The sequence below is a fragment of the Podarcis bocagei genome (genome assembly GCF_964188305.1).
Source record: "Podarcis bocagei genome assembly, chromosome: 1".
NCBI classification, from domain to species: Eukaryota; Metazoa; Chordata; class Lepidosauria; order Squamata; family Lacertidae; genus Podarcis; species Podarcis bocagei.
This window is the reverse complement of record NC_138125.1, coordinates 92081369-92101224: the sequence shown is the minus strand read 5'-3', so window position 1 is coordinate 92101224 and position 19856 is coordinate 92081369. Positions and strand designations below refer to the sequence as shown.

At 42.9% G+C, this 19856-nt stretch overlaps 1 protein-coding gene across 3 annotated transcripts in view; it reads left to right on the top strand.

The window, feature by feature from the left end:
• The window catches only part of CNTNAP5 (contactin associated protein family member 5), a 326754-nt gene that overhangs the window by 92214 nt on the left and 214684 nt on the right, over positions 1 to 19856 (top strand). For all 3 annotated transcript variants that reach the window (XR_014008811.1, XM_081196914.1, XM_081196913.1), the window contains one exon: positions 3454 to 3647. Coding sequence is in view for 2 of the 3 variants with exons in the window: in XM_081196913.1 (XP_081053039.1) it covers positions 3454 to 3647 (194 nt within the window). In the remaining variant the exon portion in view is untranslated. The remainder of the gene's footprint in view (positions 1 to 3453; positions 3648 to 19856) is intronic.

The window sequence follows — 19856 nt, the reverse complement described above, 5'->3', positions numbered from 1 at the left end:
GCGACCAGAGCCGTCTCGGTCCCATGACCAGCGCGGAAGCCGGACTGGAATGGATCCAGAGCCGATGTTTCATCCAGAAACCCACCAAGCTGTTCAGCAACCGCTCTCTCAATCACCTTACCCAGGAACGGAAGATTCGAAACCGGGCGGTAATTGGATAGATCTAAAGGATCTAATGATGTTTTCTTTAAGAGCGGGCGCACCACTGCCTCCTTCAGTTCCCCTGGGAATGTCCCCGTGCCAAGGGACAAATTGATGATATCCCCCAGGAGGGCCCGCACCTCGTCTGGACACGCTCTAATCAGCCAAGACGGGCACGGGTCGAGAGGACAGGTGGTGGGCTTTCCAGCTCGGAGGAGTCTGTCCACATCGGCTGGGGATATCTGGTCGAAGTGGTCCAATACTGGACCCGAGGACAGTCGAGGGGCCTCCAGTTCCTTTATTGTATCCAAATTGGCAGGGAGGTCATGGCGGAGCGACAAGACCTTCTCCGCAAAAAAGCTCGCAAATGCCTCACAGCCGTGTGTCAATTCGTTATTTAAATTTGGCTGTCCCTCAAGGGACGTTAAAGACCTGATTATACTAAATAATTGCGCTGGGCGAGAGCTAGCGGATGCAATGGAGGCCGAGAAGTATGACTTCTTAGCAGCCTTCACCGCCATCTCGTAGGTTTTCATAAAAGCCCTATAAGATGTTCTTGAGGCTCCGTCACGGGCACCCCGCCATACTCGCTCTAGCCGTCTGAGGTCCCGCTTCATTTTCCGGAGCTCCTCGGTAAACCAGGGAGCCCGGTTTCTGCGGGGTCGCAGAGGGCGCTTAGGTGCGATCTCATCGATGGCTGCCAGGAGCTGGGCATTCCAGCCCTCAACAAGCTCAGTCAATGAGTCGCCAGGGGGAGCAAGGTCCCGCAAGGCTTGGCGGAATCTCTCAGGGTCCATCAGCCTCTGCGGGCGAGCCCAAATTGGCTCGCCACCTAAGCAGGGTGGGGGTGGAAAGTCAATCCTGGCTTTCAGAGCGTAGTGATCAGACCATGGCACCTTAATCGAAGGAGACATGATCACATCTATACCGACGCCAAAGATCAAATCCAGCGTGTGGCCTGCTTGATGTGTGGGGCCCGAAACAAACTGGGAGAGCCCTAGTGTCGCCATGGAAGACACCAGGTCCAGAGCCTGTGAGGAGGGAGTGGCATCAGCATGGATGTTGAAGTCCCCCAATACCAATAGGTTAGGGAACTCCAAGGCCCAGCCGGCCACCGCCTCCAATAGGCCTGACAGGGTGGCTGCTGGTGTGCTAGGTGGCCGGTACACCAGCCAGACAGCCAAGCTCTCCTCGGAGCCCCACACTAGGCCAACACATTCGATGCCGGGGATCGATGGCGATGGTAGAGCCCTGAAAGGACAATCTTCCCGGATTAATAATGCCACCCCTCCCCCCCGGCCCACAGTCCGCGACTGGTGGAGGACAGAGAAACCCGGGGGCGCCATCTCCCGTAAGGTAACTGTTGCCCCTTCGCGCACCCAGGTCTCCGTCACACAAGCCAGGTCGACCCCCTGCGAGATAAAGAAATCTCGCAGGGTGGCGGTTTTATTGCCTATAGACCTGGCATTGCACAGCACCAGTGACGGAGGTGAGTAATCCTTGCTCACCCTACCCTCGTCCCTCGGGATGGGGCGCAGATTGGAAAGGGTACGAGCGTATCCATATCTCGATCCCCTTCGCCTGTAACATCTGCCCCCACCGCCATACCTCCCTCGCCCCTCCACGGTAGCAATCCCAGGCCTCATAGTGGCCTCCATTGATGGCAATTAATATTATTCTTTCGCAGCCTAGAACAATAAAACCTTAAAACAATAAAAACAAAAAACAAAAACAACCCAGAAAACAATAAAACAATACAAACAAAAACTGCACAAATTACAAATTCATCAAAATCTAACAAATTCCCCAGCCCACCCAAACATCCATCCCACCCCCATATATAGAATCGAAAGGGAAAGGGAAATATTAAAAAACAAAAACAAAACAAAACATGTTAAAAAGAGCTCTGCACTCCTCCGGGTCCTCCTGGGCAGTAGCAGCATCAATGGCAACAACCATCCTTGTGAGGCCCCACCCTGGGCCAGATAGTAAGTGGCAGGAGCAGTCCTTGTGAGGCCTGTCAGGCCCTCCCTAGGCCAGGTGGTAAGTGGCAAGAAGGAGCAGGGCCCTCAGGCACTCACGCAGGAGAGTCTTCCTGGGCAGCAGAGCAGTCCTTGTGAGGCCGCAGGCCCCGCCCCAAGCCAGATGGTAAGTGGCAAGAAGGAGCAGGGCCCTCAGGCACTCACGCAGGAGAGTCTTCCTGGGCAGCAGAGCAGTCCTTGTGAGGCCCCAGGCCCCGCCCCAAGCCAGATGGTAAGTGGCAAGAAGGAGCAGGGCCCACAGGCACTCACCACAGGGGAGTCCTCCTGGGCAGCAGAGCAGTCCTTGTGAGGCCCCAGGCCCCGCCCCAGGCCAGATGGTAAGTGGCAAGAGCAGGGCCCTCAGGCACTCACCACAGGGGAGTCCTCCTGGGCAGCAGAGCAGTCCTTGTGAGGCCCCAGGCCCCGCCCCAAGCCAGATGGTAAGTGGCAAGAAGGAGCAGGGCCCACAGGCACTCACCACAGGGGAGTCCTCCTGGGCAGCAGAGCAGTCCTTGTGAGGCCCCAGGCCCCGCCCCAGGCCAGATGGTAAGTGGCAAGAGCGGGGCCCTCAGGCACTCACCACAGGGGAGTCTTCCTGGGCAGCAGAGCAGTCCTTGTGAGGCCCCAGGCCCCGCCCCAAGCCAGATGGTAAGTGGCAAGAGCAGGGCCCTCAGGCACTCACCACAGGGGAGTCTTCCTGGGCAGCAGAGCAGTCCTTGTGAGGCCCCAGGCCCCGCCCCAAGCCAGATGGTAAGTGGCAAGAAGGAGCAGGGCCCACAGGCTTTTATGGTTATGAGTTCACTTGCTCTAAAGCTGAGACCTGCCCTTTAAGATTAGTTCTAGAACTTGATGTGTCTTGATTACAATTAAGCATTGCCTTGTGTGACTTTATTTATAACAGCATTCTGTTACTGTGGATTCAATACAATTTTTTGCTTCAGTGAATATTGCTGCTCCCATTAAGAACCATGGTCTTATTATCCGAGTTCCCTATGCCCTAGCATTATTATCTCTTCCCACCAGTTAGAGCTGTGCGATTGTTGGTAGTTTCAGCCACTTACACAGAGCTGAGCCTTTGGGGAATCCAAAGTCAACATGACAGGCAAAATATGCCATTCTAAAGACTCATGGGATAATATGTTTTTCATAACACATCCTGAATATTTTCTTCCAGTCCCAGTGAGATGTCAGGACCTCATTCGGGTATAATGTGATCATCATTTATCAAAATGTGTTAATATAAAATTTATTTTGGGAGTTACTCAGGAGAACTCTGATTCTTCTCTTCTAGGAGCTGGTGGCTGGTCCCCATTGGATTCTAGCAGGGAACAATGGCTCCAGATCGATTTAGGGGACAGAGTGGAAATTACAGGTGTTGCTACTCAAGGAAGGTACGGAAGCTCAGACTGGACAACAAGCTACATTCTAATGTTCAGTGACACAGGTCGCAATTGGAAGCAGTACAGAGAAGAAGACATCATCTGGGTAGGTCTAATGCTATGGTATAATTAGCAACCTGCAGAAAACAGATGTAGCATTCTAAACCAAAATTCATGTTTTCCATCTCCAAAGTTGTTGAGGATGTACTGTTGTATGGAAACAATTGCATCTTTTCGAGTTTCAGTAGGGATACAGTTGGGAGTTTGTGTGGAATTGCTGAAATCTTTAAAAAGGCTGTTGCTAGTTTTATGGCTATGAAGAAAGGATCAAAGAATTCATGTGGTATTATAGACCCAAAATCTCCAAAAAAACAAGATGGTAAATAAAGTGCGTGTCTCAATGTGCAACTTATTGTTTGGTAAATCTCATGGATTGTTTTTTGGTGAAATAGCAGTTGTGGCATCCTTCATCATTCCACTTCACACTCCTGTTCCTCATCCATATTTTTTGATGTTGGGTATTAGTGATTTCCACAGGCCATTCTTTGTTCACATGAAAAAAAGAACCACCTTCAGCTCTTGTAATTGTATGCAATAATAATATGTGGATTATTTTGTGAATTATTGCTATATGTAGACCAGCCATGCTAAGTTCTTATTTAGTTTGATTCATTCATTATATATATATAGCCTACCATTTCTAGTGAGATAAGGGTGAGAGATTGTGTGGTATTGTGGTTCAGCATATGAGTAGTAGACAGGAATGCATCTCATTCAAATCACAAATCTTGCATAAATTTCCTCAATGGCTTTATGCAAGCCACCAGTATTCTAAGGTGTCAACCTTTAATGTGGACATAATAATGCAAGCATACATTACAGTGCTGTTGTAAGGATTCCTGGAGGTATATGAAACACTCAAGAAATTGATGCTAAGTATTGCTATGGTTTCACCCAACTCTATCCTCATAGGGCTCACAATTGAAATGTAGTTTGTCAAGCTATCTCTCTCCCAAGAATGAGTTCATCTTTTAATTTAACGCATAATAACATGAAAGATGAATCAGCATGAGTTCCATTGGGATGTTAACTGATGACTGTGGGCTAAGTCAACTCTTTCTGTATTATGGGTTACATACAGAGATGTCCACCCACTTGCACAATGGAAATCTGCTTGTGCAATGGGACGTTTGGTTTTCCTCTGCCCTGTGCTCCAAAATCTGTATGCAGAGCGGATGCAGGGCCATTGGAGCTCGCACTATTTTATTCATTTATTCCAGAGTTGATATGTTCACCATCCTTGTATATATTTAGGTGCCAGTCAAAAACTTTCCTCTTTAATCAGGCCTTTGGCCTTTATCTGTGGCCTTTTAGGATGTTTTCAATGTATTTTTTCCTCTGTTTTAATGTGGGGTAGTTTTTTTGTTTGTTTTGGTTGTAAATTGCTTTGAGTTGCCTTGGCAAGAAAAAGTGATGAACAAATTTATTAAATATATAATGATAATACTGCTATTCCTAGGATAGCTGAAAAACTGGCAGATATCTGCATGATAAAATAATAGAAACACGTACTGTTCAATCAATGAAATAAATATGACTGGCAGGAAAAGCAACAGTGTGGTTGTTAACCTGCAAACCCCACAAAACTCAGATAAAATTAAAAGGCCGTGGGAAGTAAAATGGTTTTAATCTGGTACAAAAAAATACATTATGAGGAGGCACCTGGGAAGGTGGTTCAAATGTAGGCCATCACAACCAACGAAGTCCTCTCCCTAGTTATCACCTGTGCATGATGCAAATTATATTGGGTTGTTATTTATTCAGATACCCACAAAGTGCATTTTGAGGGCAAACTAATTTCAAATGAAAATTAAGGATGATCAGATAAGTGGACAGCAAGTTTCCATTCAACATGTTTTATCATTATTAGGTATGCCAATACAGTACCCTGTATTTTTTTTCCTTTCCATTTCCTATCAGTTGATGAGAAAATAAATTGCATATGAGGATTATCAAAAGGGAGAGGAAATTTCAATGAAATTCTCATTGGTGGGTGCAAAGATTTCTTTGTGTGTGTGTGTGTGTGTGTGTGTGTGTGCGCGCGCGCGCATGTGTGCTTATCTTACTTTCAAGGTAGCCAAGGGCTGGTTGTGAGTGTCCTTTATTTCAATAAAATAATAATAATGTTTCTGAACTTTGCAACCTTCCTGGGTGACCAGTTTTCCTGAAAATCCCACAGTATTTTGAGTGGGACTTTCCTCTAAGGCTAGCAAAAGAACGTGGGCAATTGTGATTTTCCCATAGTTTTCATGCCCAGCATACTTTTCTTTCCCACCATATAAAATTCAGCATGAAATGGCAGTATATCAGCTAAAAAGCCACAGTTCCATACAACAACAGGTAAAGCAATGTAAGTGGAACATTCAAAATTGGAACAGAAGTACTTACTAATCAGGAAAATTATTACAATCACAATCATCCCCACGTCTGACCTACCCAATGATATATATTTTATTGACGACATATCTGAACATCATTTCTTAGTATGGTTAGCAAGCAAAGCAGCAGTCATAAACAATGGACTGGTACCCTCCCACAGTCAAGAAGGCTTGTCAGTCAGTGCAGTGAATAAGACACGCCAAAATAAATCATTGTGACCCCTCAGGATAGTTTGAGACTCTGGAGTTTCAAAATGGAGATGGAATTTCATATTATTATTCCTCTTCCATGGACAAAGTAGAAGTTGCAAGTCTACCTTTCTGCGTTCGAATCTTCATCTTCCAGTGCTGCTGCTTTGATGTAACAAGATGAACACAAGAGAAGGGGTTCTAAATGTATTTTTTTTGAAAATGAGAAGGTTATGACACTGGATGTCCTTGCATCAAGACGGGATGAGAGAAAGCCTTTCCTGAGGGTTGAGGAAACCTCACAAAAGGCTTAAGAATTAGTGTGGAGCTATAGTGGAAAGGAAAATTGGTCAAAATTGGAGAGAGGTACCTGCATGAACATTTTTTTTGGAACTGCTGCAATCTCACAATTCTGTTAATGCCACTCTGAATCCAATCCACTGACACCGGATCATGTGGTATGGTAGCTTCAGTTGCACAATAGCGTCCTTTGAAAATATTCCAGGTGTCTATTCCAGTGGCCCTATATTCAAATAGATCAGCTGGTTGATCCTAATAAGGTCCAAGGAGAAATCTGTGTTTGATTTATGCAATTCCCTGGTAGGTAGAATATGTGTATTTCCACCTCATTAGCAACTGATTGGGCCAGATTCAGCTAACCAGTCTTGCTACCGGAAGCCTGTACACTGACCTTTATTATCTCAAGGGTATCCCCCACTTTCTTCTCCCCATACATCCTGCACAGCCCCCAAATTTGTTCAGGGGGTTGGGATAACCCCCAAAACAGTGCACAGGAGGGGAAAGGGAGAGATCATTTCATCAGGCAAGTAGAAATGTTTGCCTTAAAGGCGCAATCTGTTCAGTGCTATGTTGAATTCTTCCCTTTTTTAAGGTTTAGGTTTTAGGTTTGCTCACAACAAACATATGCGGTCCATTAGACTGAGAAAAAATAAGACAAGAGTATGAATGACTGGCATGTCTTCTATTGTACACCACCCTGGCTCTTCTCAGGCAATGTCTTCAACTCTGTTCCCAGTACTATTGCATAGCCCTTAAGCATTTCTTTCCCTGATCAACATTCCTGAAAGTAACTAGTTACAATTGCAATTGCTGGGAGATGCTGTAATCTGAGCAGTTTAGATGCTATCAGGTGAATAATGAAATCTTATCACAAAAAGGGTCATAAAATACTATACATGACTTTGTTTTTTGTTTTAAAAAAAGCTGGAAGGAGGTCAGGCGAAGTTACACTTTCAAGTAATTCTGTAACACTGTGTGATTCCTTATTTCTATTACTGTTCACCATGGGAATAGATGGCCTGCAGATAACGGCAGTTTCTGCTAATGCTGACAATGGAAAAATAAGTTTCTTGTGGACAACACAATTATAGAATAGTGAGGCCTTCAAAGAGCTCAAGGTCATCAAGCCTAGCACCCGTATCCCACACACTGACTTCATGTATTCCATATTCTTCCAGCTGGAACAGATTAAACCAATTAAAAAATAGAATACAACTTGTGGTCACCCATATTATAGAACCACACACAACGCAGAAGATAAGAGCAAGAGTTTGTTTGTTTTTAAAAACCCAGTCATGCTGGAATTGCTTAACAAATATAGTTATTACAAGTTTACTCAGGTCATTCCAGAAAGTAATATGTTCCACACGATATCACAGGAGAAGAGGGAGATGGGAAACGAAGTTTTGCCATTCATGACTCTTCTAGAATTATTTCCCTGATGTTAAAGGTTGTGATGCAATAAGATTTTCAGCCATTTTGTATTTGGTTTTTGTTAGAATCAGGGAAGTAAAATGATTGATTTTCCTTTAGAGGGGATCAAAAGTTCACAGGAAGGTTAAAAGTACAAGGGAATTTTGAAGATACACATTCCTTAAATGGGTAAACTTGCTACATGCACCACAAGCAGTCAGTTTGAAATGACAATGCATGGATTAACTACAGGGTTTTAGAAATGGGGATAGATTGCACCCAAATTGCTCCCTCAGCCACTGGAGCTCTGGGCAAAAGTTAGCTAAGCAAATTTAACCTATCCCCACCCCCAACGAATTAGCCAATTAGATTTTGTGGTGTAATGCTAATTTTGACCAACCAGTTGTTAAGAGGTACTGCAAGCAGAATCCCTGATCTGTACCATGTGCAAAGCAGAAATAAATTTGCTCTCCAGCCACAAGAATGTGTTTCAAACCTATACTGGAAACAGTTATAATGTGTCACATGGTATTTTATTTGTAACACATTTTTTTCTGTTTAAGAGCAATGTGTTACAAATAAACAATACAAGATATAAAGCAGCTATCGTAAAGGCTCCGCTTGTCCAAGGAGTGATAAAAATTCAGTATTGTCCAACCAAAGAAATGCTTGCAGATATTATGGCAAAAGCATTGCCAGTACATAAATGTATAGAGTTTACATTCAACGTGGCTTTTGTTTGCTAACTAACTAACTAACTAACTAACTAACTAACTAACTAACTAACAGGGTATAAATAATGTAAGCTATATCAGAGACCATTTTTGTGCTAAATTTAAATAAAGAGGGTTAAAGATATAAATTTAATATGCATAAAACACAGTGCTTGAATTCATTGTATCTAAAATGCCAAGCAGAGAGGTTTGCATTAGGCAAGATAAGTTATCTCTAGCTAAATGCAACAAAGAAAAGGGTGGAGGTTTCCATTCAGGTTAATTCATGATTCATCCTGGAAACCAAAGCAAAGATCTCTCTTACATGAGATGAAACCAGAGAACTCAGTGTCTTAGTTGGTCGTTGAAGCTCTGCAATGATGTTTCAAGTAAGTTGCCTGTACAGGATCTCTCTCTGAGATCAGTGAGATGAAAGTTATTGAACTGTATTAAGAACTAAAAAGATTGGACTGCATTGATTGCTTGTTTAAGAGCAATGTGTTATTTTGTATTTTGTAGCATTTATTTGTAACTAGTTTAAGACTGTTTCCAGTAAGGCCGCTCCACTTCTAGATGGGGCGGTATTGCGGTCAGGCTGCGTGGCCTCTGCACTCAGCGGGGGGCGGGGCTAAGCCCCGCGTCATTGGGGAGATCCTGGCCGCATCACAGTCCCCGGCCACCCAATCCGGTTGTATGGGGGGCGTGGCTTACCCCTTTTAAGCAGCTGCACAGCCAGGGGATCTCCCCTTTCTGGTTTGGGGGAGGTCTTGGGGTCTAGACATCAAAGGTTTGACACTCTTTATTGTGGTGGAGAGCACTTTCATTTCTCCTCTGCAATAGGTCTGGATCAGGGATTCCGTTTACAGTGTTGGCAGCTATAATTATTATTATTCATTTAATTTCTATGCTACCTTATATTTTTAAGGGGGGGGGAATGCATGCAGTTTACAGTCTGCATTAAAATATCAAATAAAACATTCCAGAATAAAACGTTACTGAAGAAAGTCAAATATAAAATATACATTCAAGGCAACATGATTAACAGGAAACCAAAATATTATCTTAAAGATTTCAAAATGAAACATTATAAGGGAGGTCAGCTACAGAATGCACATTTAACGCAGAGAAGTTAAAAAGAAAATTCAAAAGAAAACATTACTAAAGGAAGTCAAATATAAAGCACACATTTAAAACAGGATAATTAGCAAGAGATTAAAATATTATCATAGGGACGCAGGTGGCGCTGTGGGTTAAACCACAGAGCCTAGGACTTGCCAATCAGAAGGTCAGCAGTTCGAATCCCCGCAACGGGGTGAGCTCCTGTTGCTCGGTCCCTGCTCCTGCCAACCTAGCAGTTCGAAAGCACGTCAAAGTGCAAATAGATAAATAGGTACCGCTCTGACGGGAAGGTAAACAGCGTTTCTGTGCGCTGCTCTGGTTCACCAGAAGCGGCTTAGTCATGCTGGCCACATGACCCGGAAGCTGTACGTTGGCTCCCTTGGCCAATAAAGCGAGATGAGTGCCGCAACCCCAGAGTCGGTCACGACTGGACCTAATGGTCAGGGTCCCTTTACCTAAAATATTATCATAAGCACAGAACATTGCTGCTGCTGCCAATCCTGCTAGTGGTGATTTATGGCTGGCGGCAGCTGTGGAAACTCAGGCTCGCTGACCTAAGTCTGCAGTAAGAGACAGTGAATATGGTCTCTGGCCTCTTCAGCAACCTCAGCTTTTGTAGCTGGAGTTAGTCGAGGACCTAACCTCCCAGGCCAGGGAGAAAGGCAAGGAGCAGGTCTTCCAGGACTCACAGCCAAGATGGTAATGAGAGAGCCACTGTAACTGCATGTAATACTAGATAATCCTTCCTCAAATACAGCACCCATAATCTTGTTGGCTAGGGCTGATGTGAGTTGTAGTTCAACAACATCTACAGGCTACAAGGTTTACATGACATACCTTGGACTAATGAGTTAATGTCCTTTCTCCTCCTCTGGTGCGGGCAGATGACTAATGTGGTTTCTTGGTCCAAATAAAAGTTATGCATTTTTATCAAAGTTCATCAAATGTAGGTAAGACTGTTGAGACCCATTTTAATTTCAAACCAGGACTGAAATGAGTTTATGAGCATGAGTTGTCATCCTAACACATCACCTATATCAGAACTCATTAATCTATTGAAGTTGCAGAGAAAAATGCCAGACTGTTCGGCTTGCAACAGGATTTATACAATTAGGTAACCAAGTCGGTAGCTCTGTGCCCCCTTCTCCTAGCCGCATTCAAGTGGCTGCGGCAGCCCCATGCCTCTTTCTGCTTCCGTGGAATCATCGGATCACCTGTCCGCCCTCCCTTTGGGTCATATTTATACTTTGACCTTGCTATGGACTTTGGTTGGTTGCCCTGGTTGACCAGGGGGCCTGGTAGGAATTTTTATCCATTTGGCAGATTGGCACCAGCCTCTTGGTTTTTTGCCTACCTCGTAGCAAATCGTCACAACTTTTATGGTATTGGTGGTTAGGCATTAGAATATGTGTCGTGTGTTGGTGGGCGGGGTGTGGCCATCACCTACCCCTCCCCTTTTGGGGTATTCCGTTAAAGGAACCCAGCAGTCATGGATCCTGTCCGATGCCCTGCTGGTGGCTAGGGCCATGGCACAACCCCCAGTGACATCGATGGAAGCTTCCAGTTGTATTTGCATCAACAAGCTCCTTCCACTGCTTGTAAACCTTATAGGTTACTTGATCCAATGCCTAAGCCAATACCACTCACATGCTGTAACCAATAAAGTTGTGGCCTTCTTTAGCCCATTAACCTAAAATACATGTATCCTTGTGTCCTCAACTCACAACTAAAGTTGCCTTGAGCTATCTGCAACATGTATTATGGGCAATCTGATGACACATGTCTATACGTCTGTCACTTGATTGGGAAGTATTTCAAAAGACCAAAAACAAAACAGGAGGTGGAGTCAAATGTATGCCTTGCAAGAGGTGTCCTAAATTTCTAGTTGATCAGCTTTAAAAGGAGCAGGAGAATAATGCAAGGTCTGCTTCAAATGTTAAGTATATTAGCTGCAGTTAGTAAAGTGTAACTATCAAGTATCTGAAGATATAAGGTGGTTGTGGATAGCCTTATCCATAAGTAGGATAGAGATTATTATGTGTTCCATAAGTAGAATGGAGATTATTAAATGTTCTGTAAGTAAATTTACATTTTGAAAGTTTTGCAGAAAGTTACCCTCCGAAGCTACTGCTACAGAATAGCTGAGAATGAAAGTCAGTCCAGTTTATGAGGCCACTGAGAATTTAATACAATCCACTTGCTCTAGCTTTCATAGTTGCAAGTCAAAACCTTTCCTTAGAAGATTCTCACTTTACTGAAAATGTATGTACCGTATTTTTCACCCTATAGGACGCACCGGCCCATAGGACGCACCTAGGGTTTTTTTTGGGGGGGGGAATAAAGAAAAAAAATTATCCCCCCCCCCAGCCGCGGCTTCAGCACGCCCCACGCTTCAGGCAGCAGGCTGCTATCCACAGCCTAGGGAGCCCTGCGGGAACTCCTGCAGGGCTCCCTAGGCAGCGGATGTCTGCCCAAAGCGTGGGGCGCTCTGCTGCAGCGCGCCCCGGGCTCCGGGCAGCAGGCTGCTATCCGCAGCCTAGGCTTGCTGATACCTTCCTGAAGCCTGGAGAGCGAGAGGCGTCGGTGCGCACCGACCCCTCTCGCTCTCCAAGCTTCAGCAAAAGCCTGCATTCACCCTATAGGACGCACACAGATTTCCCCTTCATTTTTGGAGGGGAAAAAGTGCGTCCTATAGGGCGAAAAATACGGTAAGTCTAGATAAAAGGTATTGTAAATTCTGTGGGTTCAGTTTGGGATATAGTCATATTATTTTCTATTGATGATCTGCCTGGGTAAGCCGTCAGAAAAGATAACTAAGCCCTTTGAAGTCTTAGGTGGCAGTCTCATTACCAAGTCCCACTACAAACAGTGGTACTTATTTCTGTGTGTGTGTGTGTGGAGGTTTGAACTGCATGTAGGGTTGGGAAATACACTGGCTGTTGCAAAGGTGATGACAATTGCCCAAGCTATTGGTCTTTAGCCAATCCTATCAGGTTTATACCAGCTAATAACATCCATAATGTGCTTATGTTTGATCACTGCTACCAACAATATTGGCTTTTAGTAACATAGGCTTTTACTATTCACTAACTCCATTTCCAGGGCTGGGTTTTTAATCCGTATTCACACATTGTTATCTAAACTGCATGTGTTTCTTGTAGTTTGTTATAAAATACTACTGTTTAAGGTGTTGTTTCTCAAGCCAGCTTCATACCAATTGGAATCCTTAAGGCAATCCTAATTTATCTCTGAGATATGAATGCCTTTGCATATGGTGAAGAAATTCACACCCCCTGGTGTGTACACAAACAGAAATGAATCTGACACTAATGAAGCCATGCTGATATGAACCACTAGGAAGGAAGGAGATGTGAAGCACTCAGAAAAACATCATCATTATTGTATACTAAGGCAGTAATGTGAACACTCCCATAAACTGTGTGTGGAATCTGTGTGTTTTGATTCTGGTTGTGTATGCAGGTGACAGTGAAATAGTATACAGTCACAGTGAGGAGTTAAAATAGCAGATCTCCCTAATCCAGTGAGATTTCAGTGTAGTGTATGATATGGTAGCCTGGCTAAAACACTACAGTCACTGGGCCACTGAAATATCTTGTAAGGTTAGATTTTTTTATTTGAAAAGAAGCTTCTTGTTGTGACCCAAATCTTTTTTGATAGGGAAAGGCTTCCCTTTGCCTTATCAGAATTACCGGCTTGAGTCAGTGTAAAAAATATAGGTTGACATCAGCTAGCTGGACACTGGCTATGGATTTAAATGTTAGTCTTCAAAATAAAGGCTGCATTTCTCTGTTCTGAAATGTTCACCACAACAAAAAAGAGACCTTTTGCCAGAGGACATAGATACTGTGATTTATTATAGAAATAGATGTTTTTAATAACAGGGGATATGTATATATACACACAGAACACTAAGAAGTTCATTGATTATTATTTTTTACATTTAAAATCTAAAAGCCAGCCACTGAAACCTGCTTATATTAGAAAGGTTATTACAAGTAAGGGGCATAGGATACATGCAAGAATGTAGACTTTATGCACCTGGATAAATAGACCTTTTTATGTATACAGATTGCTGAATCTGACCCTTTGTGCTGATGGAGATAATAAAATTAAATATAAGGCTGATTTTCAATGCCATCATTTGCATTATCCTTGAAAATAATGCATTGACTGGGTATTAATGGAGTGTGTCTGTATATCCTCAATACAACAAGAGTATTTCATGACCTTGTGTCAATAAAGGAGATTAAGCATGAAAACTATAAAGAAGGACTGAAAGCAAGCGACCTTTAAAAGAGATAAGAAAATGAGGAGATGAAACATAACACACACACACACACAAATTTGTCAGGCTTCACAGCAACCAGATTGTAGAATGCTGCAATGTGTGAAGGTTTTAAGAACAATGGAAACTCTGTGTTGGTAGGTTTTGTTGAAATAAATGTGGAAATGCTCTTGTTTAATTGAAGTGTATTTAGCCTGGTCAATGTAAAATGAAAGTGATTTTTCTTCTTCAGAGTTTCTCATTCATATGCAAGCTACTACAATTAACACTTGCTGTGACTGGCAAAGCTTTCAAGTATGAAGGACAGTGAATCTAGATAGGACCTACATGTGTGTTCCTCTCTACACATGGGAAAAGAATTGGAGTTGTGTCTACTGGCCCTATCCTTCATCCCATCTTTTCAATTCTAGAGTCAAAATGATGTCTGTGCACGTACAAATTGTATGTGAATAGGCTGTCTCCATACATTTTGGGAGACTGCATTTTGTATGGTTCTCAGTTTATGTACACATGGGATAAGATTGATTATTGTGGTGGAAAGACATCTATTATTTTGGTATGCTTGGTTTTACCCATTTTCACTTATCTGCTGAATCCCCACATGGAATCGTTAAGCAGTGTTTATCACATGACTTTGACTGTGAGTCATGAAGCTGGGAGGAACTATGACAATCATGAAAGGACATCAGATTTGAAATAATATCTAGGGTATATTATTTCCCAGGGAATAAGTAGTGCAATGGCAGCTAAATGACCCACTGCTATTTCAGAAGAGGGAAATGTTATTTCAAAGGATATTGGCACCTGTGGATTTCAGACATACGAACACCAATAATCTATACTAAATTAGTCCCATTCAAATAAATATATATCAACTTAAATGTTTCTTCCTGAAACTGTGGACTGGGTTGTAAATGTGTAGAAATGATGTGTTAGAAAGTATACTATGAAACCTAGAGCTCTTTAGTAATAAATTTCGAATCAGACTAAAGCTAGGCATAGCAAAATGAAAAGAATTTCCTGAGACTTTGTTCCGACAAGGCTAGAAAGAGAATGACAATGATGATTTATAATTACCCTGATGAAAGTAGTGATGATTTCACTGCCATGTTTTAACAGTAGCCTCAGGGGTATCACTTCTAAGTGATTATGCTACAGTCAGGTGATTCATAGGTATTCACAGATTTAGCTATTTATCGTAATTGGTTTCATCCCTTGGACTTAGTCCAGATCTTTTATTTTGGCTAGTTGACTGCAGAATAGGAAAATGCACCCAAGCAATTTTGCTTCATAAAATATCTCATTTTTTTAGTCAATACATTTTTTGTCCTGTTCAAAGGTACTCTTTTACAACTGAAGTGAAATATAAGCCAACAGGTCACTTGTTGACTCATAAAGTGAGGACTCTGTGGTTACTACAGTGGTACCTCTGGTTATGAACTTAATTCGTTCCAGAGGTTCGTTCTTAACCTGAGGTACCACTTTAGCTAATGGGGCCTCCCGCTGCCACGCGATTTCCGTTCTCATCCTGGGGCAAAGTTCTTAACCCAAGGCACTACTTCTAGGTTACCGGAGTCTGTAAGCCAAAGTGTTTGTAACCCGAGGTGTTTGTAACCCGAGGTACCACTGTACTAGATCAGCTCCTCAGTGACTGACTAGAGGCGGTTATTCAGGGCAGAAGTGTGGGCTGATTGTCTGAATGTAAGGAAAGCCTACTGGATCAGGTCAACGGCCCATCTAGTTCAGCATCAAGTTCTCACAGTGGCCACCCAAATGCCTATGGGAAACCAAAAAACAGGGCCAGCACTCTCCCACTGGTGATTCCCAGCAAGTGGTATGCAGAAGCCTACTGATTCCAGCCATGGAGGCAGAAGATGTCCATCAGAGTTAGTAGTCACTGATAACTTCATCATTCATGAATTTGTCCAATCCTCTTTTAAGGCCATCCAAGTTGGTGGCCATCATTACTTCTTGTGGGAGTGAATATGATAGTTTAACTATGCACTGAGTGAAGACGTACTTTAGTTTGCCTGGCTTGTATCTTTCAGTGTTCAACTTAATTGGATATCTCCAAGTTCTAGTGTTATGAAAAAGGAAGAGAAACTTTTCTCTGTCAACTTTCTTCATGCCATGCATAATTTCACACACCTCCGTCAAGTCACCTCTTACTTGTCATTTCTCTCAGCTAAAATGCCCCAAACCTTTTGCTCACATGGGAGTTGTTCAATTCCCTTGATCATTTATGTTTCCCTTTTCCAAACTTCTTCCGAGTGAGAAAGTGCTGTGGGGAGATGGAGAACTGGCAAGGTCGTATTTGGCTTAAGAATAAAAGAATAAGTTTGCTTTAGCTGACATTCTTCCTTCAACAATGCAGCCAGATTTGTCTATTTAGAATATTTTAACCCACTCTATATCCCCAATATGCTTTCAGAACAGCTTATAAAAGCTGTTGTATGCCTAATACAATCAAGTTTTAAAAATATATTCACATATCATCAGAAATAACATGGTGACAGATGTATTTGGGCAGCATTCCCCCCACATTCTTGGTCTTCCTTGGGTTGTGAGGTGAGAGGCCCAATAAGGACCTGTGAGGCAAGTGGGGTGGGGGTGGGGTGGACTTCACTCAGCCCAGGATGAACCCACATCTTCCTTTATTGTTAGTCAGAAGATCCCAGACACTAGTTCCCACTGAGTGCTTTGGATGGAAGTCCATGGTGGAAGCAAGTCTTCCTTTGAATGCTCTTGGAAGCTGACAAAGGAGAATGTAATGCCCACTCCCTGTTATGTATATCAAACTTCCAGTACTGAGAGCTGTACAGCCTTATACAGCAGCAGCTGCTGCTGCTGCTGCTGCTGCTGCTTCTTCTTCTTCTTCTTCTTCTTCTTCTTCTTCTTCTTCTTCTTCTTCTTCTTCTTCTTCTCCTCCTCCTCCTCCTCCTCCTCCTCCTCCTCCTCAACTAAGGCTTCCCAGGGCAGTACTTAAAAATATATTAAAACACATAAAGCAGTGCAAAAACTTTAAAACCAACAATATAAAGCAGATGCAAAAACAAAATATCAGTGATAACATATTTAAATATGAGAAAAGAATATCAGGTGAGTGTGTAGAAATATGCAAGCACCCCTGTGTTGGATCTTTATGTTTTCGATATGTTTGGAGTTGGTGCACTCAAAACACATGTGAACACTCCCTCTGCCTGCCTTCTGCTTTTCCTACTGCTCCAAGACCCACCAAAAATCTGTTGGACAAAGCAAATGGCAGAGACAGGTATTTCAATATTTTGATGGAGTGTCCCTTCCTACTAAGCAGGAAAGTGAGGACACACTTCCCGCCATCTACTGGCAAAACTGTGGTGCTATCCACATCCGTTTCCACTTGTAGAGAAGGACAGGAATTAGAAGGCTCCAATGAATTGCCTTCATGTCCAGGAGCAGTCTCTGTACTACAGGTAATCATCAGTATGCTTAGGTATTCAGAGCAGCAGCTGATTGCCTGAACCCCAGACATTCCCCCTCCCTCCCTCACTTCCCATCTCTTCCCTTCCCTTCCCTTCCCTTCCCTTCCCTTCCCTTCCCTTCCCTTCTGCATGGGTTTTCCAAAGTTATTTGGAAGCCATTTTCAAGTCAAACATTTCCAATTGTTTGTATACTAGAGCACCCAACCTCTTTGTTGCACACTGTATGCCTTTCCATGTTTTCATCCAATATATAATAACTGTGTGAATCAAGCAGACCTCAACCTGCTGCCTTTGTGCCTGACACTGGTGCATCAATCAATGTCTGCACATTGAGCAGAAGGTATCAAAAAGAGCACAGGCACGAATGCAGTTGCTGTTGTTCCCCTTGATCATGCAGAGCTCTTAACTGTGTGGAGCATCTATGCATTTGTAATTGTAGGCATTTGTCTTCATTCACCCAACTCAATGTTGCAGAGGACCAGTGGGAACTGACCTTACACCCATGCTGAGGGATGTGGGGGTCCTACCATCAGATGGGAAACTGAGGGATGACCATCCATAGCCAGTACCAGCATTCCATGTAGCTTCATCTTCCTGAAGGTAGCAGCTTTATTTCTCAGCTTTCATTCCACTACAGTTAGGTTCTTAAAGTATTTGAAAATAATGACTTATTAAGCTTGCATATCCATTCTGCTGCTATCGTTTGAAGCATTTCTTTACAAATTTACCTGTATATTAAGAAAGCGGGGGAATGTGCTTGTAACAAAAATAGAAATGAAAATTTCATCCCAAGTCCCAGTACAGTTTTCATGCGCTGTTTTGTTTTTGTCAGTGTATAACACAGTGCTATAAAATTCAATCAGTTTTAGCTTTTGGATTTAGGTAATACTTGTATATATTACAGACCTCTGGAGACAGAAAGCAAATCAGCAAAGTGATAAGAGGATGAAGCCTTCTAGAATAGATTAATAAAGGGGATGGCTGAATATCCCTTGGGCTGAGAATACAGCCTTAAGAATTTTCAACCAGATTAATCATCTATGTAAAATAACCAGAGCACCAAGAGTTCTTCAAATGTTTCTTCTATAAGGCACAACTTGAATGGGGGCTTGTTTCCAATTTGCAAATTAAAAAGCGACTATTTATTTCTTTTATGTTACATTTAGAATTGGATTCATCTCCTTTGAGAACTTTCTCTCCTTTCATTTGTGATATATTTATCTCTGTGCTCGTTTGAGTCACCTTTGTTTTGTTTGAGAAGATACTATTTGCCTTGATTTGGTTTCTGCTCAATATACCATTTCATAGACTTGTATTCCTGGGAGGAAGTTAGTATTTAAGGCATAGGAAACAACAGTGCAGTTCTGTTCCAAATCTGAGATGAGGCCTGGCAAGTACGGAATCAAGCATAGGGTGCTTCATTTTGGGGTTCAAGAAGTATAGGGATACCTAAGAATGGAATGACAGTGGCAGTTATGCAGAACTAGGCAGTAAATCATACCAAAAAAAAAAAAAAAAAAGTTGAAGACATTCAGACTATTTGGTTTGGGAGCAGATAGTGTGTCTTCTACCAAAGAATTGTAGTTTTCTGTAGGTGCTAAAACTTATTTGGTAGAAATCTGCTTGCAAGAGTTACAATTCTCAGGATATTTTAGAAGAAACAATGAAAACTGTGGTTAACATTTTAAGTTTAGACATGCCTTTAAAGCAGACATGGGACGCTTCTGACAGGTATATGGGGCCATCAGTCTCTCAGTCACCTGACATTGTATGGCTGCAATTGATTCAAACATCAAAGAAAGAATCAGTCACACATTCAAAATGCATCCCTAGTTCTTCCTTTTCAACCAAATGTTGAATTCAAGCTACAGCTGCAAAAATTCCAGCAGAAAGCAGCACTAAAATTCATTGTTAAACGAAACCCCTACTCCAATCAGGGATTTGCTTTGCGCAGAAGCTCAGATCCTAGTGAGCTGTGTATTTGGCACTGAATTTAAAACCATCTTGGCTTAGCATTTGACAGGGATTTGGCCACACTCTGATCAGGAGCTCCTGTGTGAAACTTATTCCAGCAGAATTTGCAATTGCAAATTTAAAAGGCGCTGAATGCAAGCCCTGCTTGCAGAGGAACAATCAGGAATACATTCTAAGGTTTAGAGGTGTTCCTCTACAGCTGTGATTTTACCTGCCTCCACACCCATACCTTGCCCCCATGATTTAGGGAGTTTGGGGCTGTGTGATGTCAGTGTGCCGTGTATACATGCCCCACAGCATGTGCGCATGATGTCAGCATGCCCTGTGGCATGTGTGCATGGCTGCCATAGAAGCTGGGGGGCCTGGCCCTCTGAATTAGAATTTTGTGGCATCCCCGGCTGC